At 44.1% G+C, this 13,041-nt stretch overlaps 1 protein-coding gene across 2 annotated transcripts; it reads right to left on the bottom strand.

Moving 5' to 3' along the window:
• Nucleotides 1–7,470: 7,470 nt before the first annotated feature.
• Nucleotides 7,471–9,454, bottom strand: LOC148016783 (expansin-A10-like). 2 transcript variants are annotated; one of them, XR_015688191.1, is made up of 4 exons: nucleotides 9,189–9,454; nucleotides 8,727–9,048; nucleotides 7,784–8,608; nucleotides 7,473–7,638 (listed from the first exon to the last, which is right to left on the bottom strand). XR_015688191.1 is itself a non-coding variant. In XM_087664864.1 (3 exons), the coding sequence occupies exons 1-3, from the start codon at nucleotides 9,379–9,381 to the stop codon at nucleotides 8,305–8,307; spliced, it is 819 nt and encodes a 272-aa protein (XP_087520990.1). In that variant the 5' UTR covers nucleotides 9,382–9,454; the 3' UTR covers nucleotides 7,471–8,304. The 2 variants fall into 2 exon arrangements, 1 of the variants encoding a protein (XP_087520990.1); XM_087664864.1 differs by having other exon boundaries at nucleotides 7,471–8,608.
• Between the last annotated feature and the right edge of the window lie 3,587 nt (nucleotides 9,455–13,041).

Raw genomic sequence — 13,041 nt, 5'->3', positions numbered from 1 at the left:
ATGGAGCCACATTGACTCTACCTTCCCAGGCTTTGCGCGAGAGCCAAGGAATCTTCGGCTCGGTCTCGCCATGGATGGTGTGAACCCATTCGGTCTGCGCTCGACTTCTTACAGTGTGTGGCCTATAGTGCTTGTCAACTACAACATTCCTCCATGGCTTTCTACGAAGAAAGGACATCTCATCCTTAGCTTGCTCGTCCCGGGCCGCTACAAAGTAAAAAATATGGACGTGTATCTTCGTCCATTAGTCGATGAGCTTAAGATTTTGTGGGAGGAGGGGGTCATGGTGCAAGATATGAGCAGGCGCGATGGTCGGCGGTCAGCCAACATTCGAGCCATTCTCATGTGGACGATGCATGACTTTCCGGGATTGGGAGAGTGCTCAGGTGAGCAGACCTTTGTTCTCGCCGGTAATATCTATATTTTATTTCATTCAATCAAGTATTCACTAGGTCGTGGATCGCCTTGCAGGTCTCGTTACCTCAGGTTATCATGCATGTCCATTGTGTGGGCCACAGTTAGACTCCCGAAGGTCACGAACCATGAAGAAGATGGTATATCAAGGACACGCCGCTTTCTTGCCGGAGGATCATGAACTCAGGGAAGGTTTTCTTGGACGACCTCCAGCACGTATGAACGCTGCAAACTGGTACGAGCTGAAAATGGTAAACCCGGATTCACATCCAAATGGAATGCGACGGTTCTCAGTTTTCTACGAGTTGCCATATTGGACCCACTTACAGGTCAACCACTTGTTGGATCCCATGCATATTTTCAAAAATGTGGGCAGCTTGCTATGGGACCACATCACAGGAAAGAGAGACACTATAGGGGCACAAATGGATTTAAAGGAGGTAGGTAAGATGGAGGCGCTTTGGCCGCAGTCGAGTGCTGAAGGGGGAGTGCAGCTTCCTCTCGCTCCCTGGGTTTTGTCTACCAAAGAAGAGCGCATTGTGAAGCTAGTAATCAAGTCTATCCGCACTCCGACGGGTATGATGCGTTCTCTCAGGTCCGCATTTTCTAAAGATGACCAGATTTCTGGGCTAAAATCCCATGATTGGCATAAGATATGTCAGGTTTGTGAACAGAATGGATTTTAATTAGCGTGGACATTTTGAAATTTGAAAAGTGACCATTATTCTTAATGCTTTCTCATTTTTGGCAGTTTGTCCTACCGATCGCGATCGCGGGATGCCTAACTCCAGAAATTCGCGGGGCCATTTACAAGCTGTCGACTTTGGTGCAATGGATCTCACAGAAAGAGATTAAGACATCCTCTATTGAATCCGCAAGGCGGGGAGCAGTTGAGACGGTCTGTCTCTTTGAGAAATACCTGCCCACTAGCATGCTCACGATACAAGTTCACCTTCTTGTGCATCTTGTGGATGAAGTGGAGATTGCTGGACCTGTCCATACGCGATGGATGTTCTTCCTGGAGCGCTTCATGAAAACCCTGAAAGGCTTTGTGCGACAACAAGCTCATCCGGAAGGTAGCATGGCGAAAGGTTGGTTGGTGTCAGAGGCGTTAGTGCATATCTCACAATGGCTACCAACGGTGGAACCAGACAATGAAATGCTATGGACGCTGAAGGACGATGACAGGCTGACTGGAGATGTGGTGGTTGGAAATGGGGTAGAAAAAAGAATGGATGCCTCAATGGAAGAGAAGGTGAATCGCTTTTGTATGTTGCACCATGCCTCCATGGAGACGTGGCTCGCCAAGTACCAGATTGCAAGGCAAGATCGAGAGGAAGCACGAGCCGAATTCCGACGCAGTACGCGTCACCGACCGATTCGATATCCCGAAGGCATGGAGGAGATGCCGCGGTTTATGTCAACACGATGGTTTCATGGAGCCTTGACCGCAGCATCCAGCGAAGGGACAGAGGTTTCAATGGAGGAGTGGGAGTTCTCGCGGGGATGTAGTCCAAAGGTAATGAGGGGTTTAGAATGTGTCGTATCCAAATTTGCTTGCTACATCTAATTTGAGTGTTTCAATGTGCAGTACAAAATATATAGTGCAGCGTGGTCGCGCGGACGGCATTTTCGAGTGGAGCGTATTGACAAAATGCGCTCCACAATGGACTGTGGTGTCATGGCAAGGTTTGAGCAACAGAGCCGGCGACGAGCAACGGATCCGAACACGGTTATGGATGAGATGGAGTATTTTGGGAATTTGCAAAGTATTATTACGGTGGATTACCGTAGCTTCTCCATGATAATATTCGACGTGCAGTGGTTCAAAGTGGTACTTGGAGGAGCTGGCGCAACAGTTCGACGAGGTCCATCTGGATTTCTCGAAATAGATTCCGAAAAAAAATGGATGGATTTGCGCGACACCTTTGTGTTGCCGGCCCATTGTGAACAGGTGCAACTAGGCATTTGCTTGCTAATTGTAATACGACATGGTTTATGTCACAATGGTTTGAAGACGGTTTGTAAGTGTTTGTGAACAGGTAATCTTCTATCCAAATCCCCGACAACCTCGATGGTGGTATGTTATACCTTCAACTCCTCGAGGTGCGAGAGTATACGATCAAAGCGATGTTCCAGGCATAGATGAAGAAAATATGCAAATAGAGGGATCGAAATTACAAGGGGTGGAGGCCACCGCAAGCTTGGAGCCTGCATCGGCTAACAATGATGGAAATACAGAAGTCGTAGAATTTTTTGAGAACGAGACAGACTCGTTGTTTTGTGGTGACATGTCTATCGACCTTCCAGTGTATGCAGAGTTGTGTCAGGAGATTAACATGGGACCATAGAATACTTCATTCTTGGAGAATTGTATTACTCAATTCGTTGTTTAGATCTTCCATAAAGGTAGATAAGATATGCATTTTAAGAGGGATTTTTCAAAAATGATTTTATTAATGTGCTTTGTATAGTTTAAATTGATTATTCTAACATTATTTTTTATCTGTGCAGGTATCGACATTTTCAGGATGAGTCGAGGGATGAGCGATGAGGAGTTTCAGGAGATGATGGCACGTATGTCTCCAGATCAGCTCGCGAGATTCAGAGAGATAGCAGATCAGGAGCTGTCTCGTTCTTCGTCAGGACGCTCTGCTAGATCAGCTTCGGCGCGATCAGATGCTTCAGCTTCGAGTAGACGATCTCGACGCTCGCGACTTGGGCCAGAGGGAGGGACTGCGACTGCAGGAGGATCAGGGGGGTGCTGCTGTGGAGACACGGACGCGGTGTCTCCGTCTCGTCGTTCAGATGGAGCTCGGTCACCGCCAGGATTTGTCACACCTGTGGGGACGTCCACTCCAGTTACTCCGGCTTTTGCGCAGCCGTCGGCAGATGTCACGCCTTTTGGTGGCACTCCTTTTGGTGGCACCCCCTCTGGTGGCACTCCTTTTGGTGGCACACCCTCTGGCGGCACCCCTTTGTGTGGCACTCCGGGAGAGGGTACCCCCGTCGGTACACCGGATGTTCAGGGATCTCCTGGATATGCCCAGGAGCGTGGACGGAGATGGGAGAGGGCCCATACAAGGCACACTCCTAGGGATTATGGATACCTAGTGGATGGCAGGTCAGGAGCCATCGTCATGAATGATGAGGGGAGGAGGGTGATGGCTCGCATGAGGGAGTTGTGCCAACAAGTTTTTCGGCACAACGTCCTGGATCATTGGAGGAACATACCGGAGGGGAGCAAGGAGTACATAGTAGCATCCTTGCACGAGGAGTTCCCGGTGCCAGCCGCAGTGGATAGATTCTCTACGGACTGGATGATGGATTGCATGCGTGCATACATGTCACATAAACAATCCGACGCACGCAAGGCAATCAAGAGTGGGGCTCCAAAGCCCGAGTGGTTAGATGCAGACGACTGGCACCGACTGAGGGAGGAGGCTACAAATTTGCCAGGACGTTGGAGTCAGCAGTGGGAGCGAGGGCACGAATCGAGGCCGGATCGGTACATCATCTTGGGAGTGGCGGCCACAGGACATATTTGGAGGACTTTGTAAGATTCTCTTTTGTTTTGCTTATTTGTTTTTTGAGATATTCTTTGTACTGACAATCATGTTTCTAACAGTTAGCATTTTGTTTTCTTTGCAGCACTCCATTACAAATCACTATCCACAAGGCCTTGAGACTCGATATGCGGAGAGGCACGGTCTCAGATCATTGATCGACCGATTGTATAGACGCGGCGGCCCAGTAAGTCACTCATCTTTCTTGTCCGTAGTTACCATGAGATATTTGAATGCATTATTGTATGGTGGATTGATATGTTGTTTCTTTTTCTGCAGAATCCGTTTGATGCTCCTTTACAGCGGGAAGAGCTTTCGGGGGACGATGATTTGTAGCTCGCCCTTGGATCCTTAGAGCTCACATACCTTTAGTTTTTAGTCGCCCGATCTATGTAGACATTTTCTATGTATTAGTGATATTATTTTATGATTGTACCAATCGCATTTTATGCGATATCATGTATTTATTTCATCCATCAGTTTTATGATTTCAGTATACATTCTTTTTGTTTGCAAACGCTTTGTATGAAGCAGTGCAGAAACTATTTTGTATGGCTCTCATACAGCACACAGTGCTATATGTGGCAGGGCAGCTTGCTGCCCTGCCACAAAATTTTTTTTTTCTCTGTTATCGTCGCTATTTGCGTCATAAATTTACTGCACGCGTCGCTATTGCCGTCGCTATCAGCGTCGCAAATTCTCTGTAACCCTCGCTATATGCGTCGCTATATGCGACGAATATAGCGACGGTTATAGCGACGATTCTATGGCATCGTCAATAACGACGCTTTTTGCGACGACGGGGGCAAATTTTGTTGTTTGAATTTTCGTCGCTTTAAACGTCGCTATAAGGTCTATATCTTGTAGTGTATGTGCAATCTTTTACCCAAGATTCACACAATATTTAATGGATGTTCTTGTAGTAGCCAAGGAGAATTCATCCAACAACATTGCTAGTAGATTATGTTGATCTCGTCAATGTGGACTACCACCCTTAGTCATATGGCCACTTTGAATAGGAAACTTTCTCCCCCTTTCTTGAACTCTCCTTTTAGTCTTGAGGGAACAATAGGGCCCCAGAAATGAACTTGTCCTATTGTTTGGATCATCCTTGGTAACCTTTTTTACTTGTAGGCCCCAATAAATTTTTGCTCTACCTTCTTCTAGGTTAAGCTAAAGCTACAACCACGTGAATTCCTCACATGTTATCATGCCTTAAGGCCAATGACTCAACTCATGTAGTTGACCTCCTCTTATAAGAATTATCCTCACCATACTAAGGTTCACTCTAGAAAAAACCTTGAAACATGCTACTGCAAGACAATCATATCCTTCCCTAAATTAGCACTTTCCTTCCAAGTTGCAATCACTTCCTAATGTAGTGTAAGCTTTTGCACTCTCCGATTATGCATCTAGCTTTGTTGATAATCATTATTCCATCTCTTGAGTGATGCTACACCCCGTCTCTAAACTTTTGTCCATCACCCACACTTTAAAGAAATGGATAATATAGAACTAGTCTTGCTTTTTTGTTCATAGCCATCCATGTGAGCATCCATAGTGTTCCTCAAATATCTTATTCTACTTAGCATGCCATTGACCACTGCATGGCATGCTTTTACTAAGTCGTTAAGTAATAAAACCACTAGGCACACTCCCTTGGAAGTTGGCTTTTACAACTAGTTTTTGATGAAGCCATTGCAAACTCTCTCCCATACTTTCTTTTGCATGGATTCAATCTTTGAAATCCTTGCCTATTCATGCATCAACCATGGAAAAGTGATTCGAGTGCTAACAAAATCATCATAAAAAGTTACATATTGATGTTTCAATTAGCTCCTCTTTTTAATCCCCTTCTTCTTACCTTAATCTTTGGGTAAATATCTACCATGCACCTATGATCTCATAAGTGAGCCTCCCTAGGACAACATTACTCTTTGCAATGTCAAACCCCCCAATGATTGTGTTGATTAGTAGTCCAGTCTCACAAGCCCATTAGCCTCCCAAAGATCCTTGGCTTGAAGCCTCTCCTTTACTATTCTCATAACAAGTGATTATCATCCCTTGGTACCTTCCAACCATTTGAACTTTTTGACAATCTTTCTATTCTCAATAGTGGCTTTCCATGTAGAGAGTCATTGAGTCTAGTAAAAACATGTTGTTTGAGATTCTAATGACATGATCTCCCATATGAATTATGTTGGGTTTTTTTGTTTAGCCTTTTTCTTTCCACTCACTTTCTTATCATGGAACCCTTTCTTCTAATTGATAATAATAGTTACACAAAGTTTTTTAAAATAATAAGATAAATATATCTATTACCTTTTGAGCAATTTCCAAATTTCAGTGCATTGTTATGATCCTCAAATTACAAGGCATTGGAGTATGTTGTAATTGGAATCTCCATGTAATAATTTTTTTTATTTTACTTGTTTGGGTGCCCTCCAAGTTTTATTTACCACATTTGAAAACACATGACAATGTATGTATATAGATATGCATGCATAATAAGAGTGTTTAAAAATAGGCCTTGAACACATATTATATAGAGGGTAGAGATATAATGATAGGGAAAACCCTCGCTGGCATGCATGATCAACATACTAAGGAGTGACATTGTTAGTGTTAAGTGCTGTCATTCTAGTGTTAGATTAACTGGAGTTTTAGATGTGAAAACCTCAAAGGAATCTTGCAACGAGATGAAAGCCCTAGAGAAACAACAAATTCAAGCTCAACATAAGTGTCCTCTATCTACTCTCCATTGTCTCTATATTCTGTTCACTCAAAGCTAGATGACTTTGTGGATCCTTCAATCTTTCAAATCATCTCTCATATTAGTGGTCTTCCATAATAAGGTTCAAGCCATAACTTCTTGCCTTCCAACTTGCCTCAAGCAAAGTGTCATCAAACTCTCTATTTGAGAACTCTCTCTCTCTCTCTCTCTCTCTCTCTCTCTCTACACACACACACACACACACACACACACACACATATACATATACAGAGAGGCAGAGACACACTAATATGCATGCACACACACACGCACACACACATATGTATATATGTGTGGATACATGTGTATATATATCAATGCTTCAAAGAGAGATGGAGGATGGTAGCCATTTGTGGTACCATAGACTACGCAATCCAAATGGCCCACCCCCACCATGTAGCCACCCAAACAAAGCATAATGACCTTAGGCACTAGAAGACATTGGCCCCAACTGTGGATTTGCAACCGTTTCTAATCTTGTTTGTACATTGTGTATGGATATACTACCTTTACCATTCCACAAGGATGTTTGTTTCTCTAGATGGGTAAGATGAATCCTTTAGTTGTGTGACTAGCTCTTGCCTAATGCTAACAATTGTAGACAAAAGATGATCAACCATGGATTTGTGACAATTCCTAATACCTTTTGTATATTGTCTATGGATGTACTACCTTCACCATTCCGCAATGATGTTTATCCTTCTAGAGTCCACTTTCCTATGGTAGAGCAGAAGCATGGTGGACACATGTTACATGGGCTTGACCATACATATACTCATCCATTCCATCATACTATTTATGTGTTATCTTCGGATCATTACTTCAAATTGTGTTGTGTGCTTTATCTTATACTCAGGCATATCCTCCACGAAGTGTGAATCGACCCTAAACCCAAAGAGGCAAAAAAGTAAAATCCGCCAAGTCAAACGGAAGTATGAAAGTACTTCACATTTTTCTCTCGTCAATTTATTCCTTGCCTGGATTGCAAATTTTGGCTTTGCTGAGAAGCATATTTGTGTGCGAGACTGACCTGCAATTGTAGGTGTATGACGATGTGGAAACGCTCGGGAGCTCTTTGTCTTGCGTACTTATCAAAAGTTTTAATCCTCACAGTTGCTTGTTCCACTTTAGGCTCCATCTCTTTAATGAGTTCAGAGTTACCATCCTTCAGCATAGGGAGCGGTGTTGCTTTTTACAGAACCTAAGGTTTCAATCTTGCTCATTTTCTTAGTTAGACCATTCGGCCGAATCAGATAACTTTACATAGACACGACGTGATAAGAGAGAGGTTAATTTGATGGCTTACATTGACTGGAGGAGTCGAGAGTGGATAGTTTTTCCATTCTTGAGGAAGAACTAATTCGTCGGCGGAGAGCCAAAGCTATCTGTGCTTGGCAAGCAATATGAAACTACAACATGCGCAGCGGGCAGCCTCAGACATTTTGTAAGGGCTTACTACCACTTCTGTGCACGTCCCGGAAGAGTATAAAGAAGAAAAAGAGAGAGAGAGAGAGAGAGAGAGCCCAGCCAGCTAGCCAGCCCACTGGCCCGCTAGAACTGCTCGCCGGAGAAGGTCTGGCCGAACTCCCAATTGGGCGGGGTGACGTCGTAGGAGGTGAGTGTGCGGCCGTCACTGGTGGTGACCTGGAAGGAGAGGCTCTGGCCGTCGAGGTTGGCATTGCTCTGCCAATTTTGGCCCCAGTTGCGCGTCATGGGCTGCCATCCGCTGCGGGAGCCCTTGACAGACACCGCGCGCACATCCCCAGCACCGCCCACGTTGGTGATGAGCACCAGGTTGAAGTAGGAGTGGCCGTTGATGGTAAAGTGGACGCCGCCCGTCTTCGCGCAGGGGACCCTACAAACCAAAGGTTCATTATCCCGAGTTTAGTGATTGTAAAGGCGATATTATAATTTACGAGCTGCTGCTGACGAAGTTTTAATTAGAACTGCTATGTTGCCGTCGACGTACGTACCTCCTGTAGAGGACCGGCACGATGCCTCCGCTGTACACTCCAATCTTCTCGAAGGCCGGCTGCGCCATGTCGAAGTGTTGCAGGGGAGGGTTGCACCATCCGCCGTCAGTGTTGGAGAGTGCGGGGTTGGGGGGACAGAAGTTGGTGGCCGTGACCACCACCGAGCTGCCACTCATGCACCACTTTGGATCTGCCTGGGCATCGCATTGGATCTCGAAGCAGGCGCCGCAGCTCAGCCCTCCATTGAACAGCGCCGTGCTCAGCGCTGCCGTGCTGGTGCCGTAGCCCGACGAGTAGAGGTCTCCGTAGCCGCAAGCGCCGCCTGCTCCAGCCAGGCAGACAACATGTCATCATAATGAGTAATTCGCGATGCCAATTTGGCGCCGAGCGACTGAATGGCCACGCAATTTTCATTCAAATAAACCACAAATAAACCCAGTATTACTATTAACTAATACGCACCCATGGTGCCCGAGGCGTCGCTGCCGCCGTAAAAGGTGGCGTGGGCGCTGCTCCACCCGCTCTCGGGAGCGCTGCCGCCGCCGTAATAGGAGGCGCCCCCTTTGATAGCCAGAAGGAGAATGTCCATCAACACTATTACGCCGACCTGCGCGAGGGCGCTTCTAACTACCGTCTGATTTAATGTAGGGGCCATGACGATGTTGATCAGCTGCTAGTACTAGCCAAATTGTAGACTTATGGGTTTGCACAGGCTACGAGGGCAGGACGTCGGGTGCTGCTGCAGCAATTGCTGCATCCTGCGGCTAATATAGACTTATGGGTTGTAATGGGGAGGAGAGAGAGGGAGCGCTGGGCCCTCTAGCGTGCGAGCCCTGCAACGAATCAGGACGTCTCAGCTAGCTAACCACATGGATAATTTGGTCCTACCTACATCCTAGCTTCATGTGCATGAGGACCCACTCTGTCGAGCCCACAATCGGTAGCTCATGTTACAACGACGAACATGCTTCTTCTATCCAAGCTGGTTGTCGCTAGCAGCTGGAGACACCCCACGTTGCGCTTCTTCGTCTCGTCCCTGTCGCGTCTCGTGACTGATCACGATCCTGGCCCAACAAACGACCGCCACTACTACTATTTCTTCTGCTCGCTCTTCTAACCCGCATGATGTGCACATATGCCCACCGTCGAGGGAGCTAGATATCGGTCCTTTGTAATGTTGCTTGGTCCCTCAATCGTTTGCAACATGTACCTTCAGCCAAACTTTCGACGGAACCCCCCTCATTAAATGCAGTCTCTACTCTCGGTCAAAAAGAACGGACGCTGCACTTCGGATCGCCGTCGTGTTTTGTAATGCACATGGATATTGCGTTGCGGCAGCTCGCGTGAGGGGCTTGCCATAGGGAGACCAAAATTTATACGACGACTAGGGACTATTGGGGTAGATGTACAAGACGATTTGCCATTCAGAGGGACTTAAATCAGGGAACTAGGACGATGCTGGGTCTTATAAAGGGCTTGTCATACACAATACTTAAACGAAGGAGCTAGGACAATAAAGAAGATCTTGCGGTGGTTCACATGCAAGGGTGGACCTCTACTAGAAAATGCTTGTGCACGCAATCATTAATCAAATATGGAACGAGCGCAAACAGAAACAGATGAGGATATGAGAACATAGGATTCATGAGAAAAGTCTTATAATAATAAGCCTCGGTATCGACTATATAGTTACTTTTCCAACAACATCAATATCTTGGATAACATTGAAGTGTGCTTTGATGTAAAACATTGAAGCTCGTTTCAAGGCATATTTGCACTCTCGTTGTACATAAAGAATTTGTAGCCAAGGTCTTGCTCTTGTAGGTGCTAGACATAGCTACTACCCACCATCAAAAAATGGATGGCATGCCTTCACGTGAGACATATCAATCAAGATGGATCACATGTATACACGTGGTTGAGCAACATGAGTCAAAGCATATTGGACGATATTACTATTTAGAAATATTCAAAAATCATGGTTCACATAAGAGCACGAGTGACCAAGAGGATACACAAGCTAACAAATGGATGGAAGTCATAGATTTAGAAGTGACTCTCGGTATTTGGTAGGTTCATGTGGGAGTAGATGTGCTACTACCATATCTATATTTTGTGCGCCCTCAAAACATTGAAGAGGGATAAGAGCTGACTAACCTTAAAGCTTGATTGGAAATTTTAGTGGTAGTACTAGTGTTTTTTTTTTTGTGGGGGAGTGGGGTGGGTTGGCACATCAAGGATGGTTTGAAGGCATTAATGATAAGTAGTGTTAATGATTGTGACTCCTCTCATCTTGCCTATAGCAATTCTTTCATGAACTCACATTCATGAAGGCTCAACAATGATCATTGCCTGCAATCTAAGTTGTGCTTGCAAATGAAACTATGTTTGCATTTGCATGTGACTTCCTAAATGGCAACATTGCAACTTGTGAGTAGCATCACTTAATCATGATAGCATCTTCATAGGGGCAAATCCAACTCTCATGTGCTTAAGCACTCATATTCTAGATACGATTTAGATCCCATGGCAAGTGCTAGGCTATAAATTTGTTGTAGATTAACACATCACTTGTCCTAATTGCAATTTCACAAACATAATCAAATGGGTGACTACAATTTAACTTTTAGTGCATAATAACCAGTATTTTTACATAACTCTCGCTTTAATAGCACATAAAAATAACCACTTGGTAGTCTACATTGTGTACCTTCAATTCCCTTAGATGGCCCACAAGCTAACATAGTTTAAATATTTTCAAAATTTGAGTCTTTGGTGATTTTGTTCACGCATTCATGATTCTGTGAAAAGACTTGTAGCTGTGGGTGGTACCAAAGAGTCAAACTAGCACAAACTCTTGCATCACAATAAGCTTTCAATTTATGCTTACATGTCCCAAGTTTTGCTTAGTCTCTCATTCATGCCACTACAATGAGCATCATAGTACATTGTGATTATGCCACCTCCTTGGTTAGTTGTATATAAACCCCTATTTTTATGGATGGGAGGGGGATATGTTCATTTATCCTCTTCTGACCTCACAATTAATTTCCTCTCACTATTGACTTCTTTCTTTATAAGCATGTATAAGAGGTATCCCATTATAGATTCAGAACATTGTTGATGCTAGCACTCAGAAGAATATTCAAAGCACACACACAATAAGTATATGCATTGTCATCCAAGAACCCATTTTGAGGAATTTTAAGACACAAAGATCTTATGTTGTCTTTCTTGTTTATCATTTGGGAACCCATTTTGAGAAATTTTGCGAAACCAAGCTATTATAGTGTTTGTCTTGTTATATTTTTTGTTTTTTTTTTTAAAATGAAAAGAAGGAGAGCAATTCCCTCTACAAACAAGGCATGTGGTTTTGAAGATAGACATTAAAATGTGACTATGATTTGATTGAAGTGACCTCATAAGTAGTAGATTGCACCACCTATCATACATGAATATAAAAAGAGGGCAGAGACTAGAGGACACTGTGTGAGTGTAGTTATATGCAACCATGGACAGATATGAATATAAGAAAGAAACTTTGAGTATTTGTGAAGTGAGAGGAGAAAAGTAACTTGTGAGCAAGGAGTTTATAAGCAATTCTAGAGTAGAGAGAGACTAGCACAAATTGTAACACAATTTTTTGTATAGTTTTATGGATCCTCTTTCCTGGATTGTATGTGGTATGAGCAACATGCTTTTTGGTGGGAATGTCAAGGTTTTGGAGACTTGCTTTTGGACAAATAATAGAGTGTACATGACTAGGACTGGTGCGCAAATTGGATGTTGTATGCATGCGTAGTGAATGTCGGATGGTCCCCAAGAAAAAAAGTCTCTAAAAAGCTCATAAAACAAGAAGAAATATTTGCACAACATAAAACAAAGAAACCAGTTGGGTATGATCTCCCCCCATGCCTTGTGTGAGCACTTCACAAGGCATGTATTTATAGATTTATTAATCACCAAGCTCAAAAATAGCCCAATTTACAATTAGGATGCTTTTGGCTTTTGTGTTTTCTTTTGTCCAAATAAAGAATAAAGCGGTTGGGCATCCCAAAAATCGGGCCGTGCCCAAATGTTTGTCAAGTGCTTTAATAAATAAGTGTGTCTAAATAAATATTAGCGCTACGCCTTTAATGATAAGGTGTATGCCCATCAAAAGTGATAATTTCTTCTAGGTAATGTGAATACACGCCATCACCGAGTGCTTTCCAACACCACCGATGCCTGCTCTACACATCAACAGAAGCATTCACAATTGTTAGAAAATAATAAAATTAAACTGACAAAAGTGAATACCTAGCAGTCTTCAACT

The sequence above is a fragment of the Lygodium microphyllum genome, chromosome 23 (assembly GCF_053477565.2).
Source record: "Lygodium microphyllum isolate KBCC chromosome 23, Lygodium_microphyllum_v1.1.10, whole genome shotgun sequence".
Taxonomy (NCBI): Eukaryota; Viridiplantae; Streptophyta; class Polypodiopsida; order Schizaeales; family Lygodiaceae; genus Lygodium; species Lygodium microphyllum.
The sequence above is the reverse complement of the archived record's forward strand: the minus strand, read 5'-3'. Positions and strand labels throughout refer to the sequence as shown.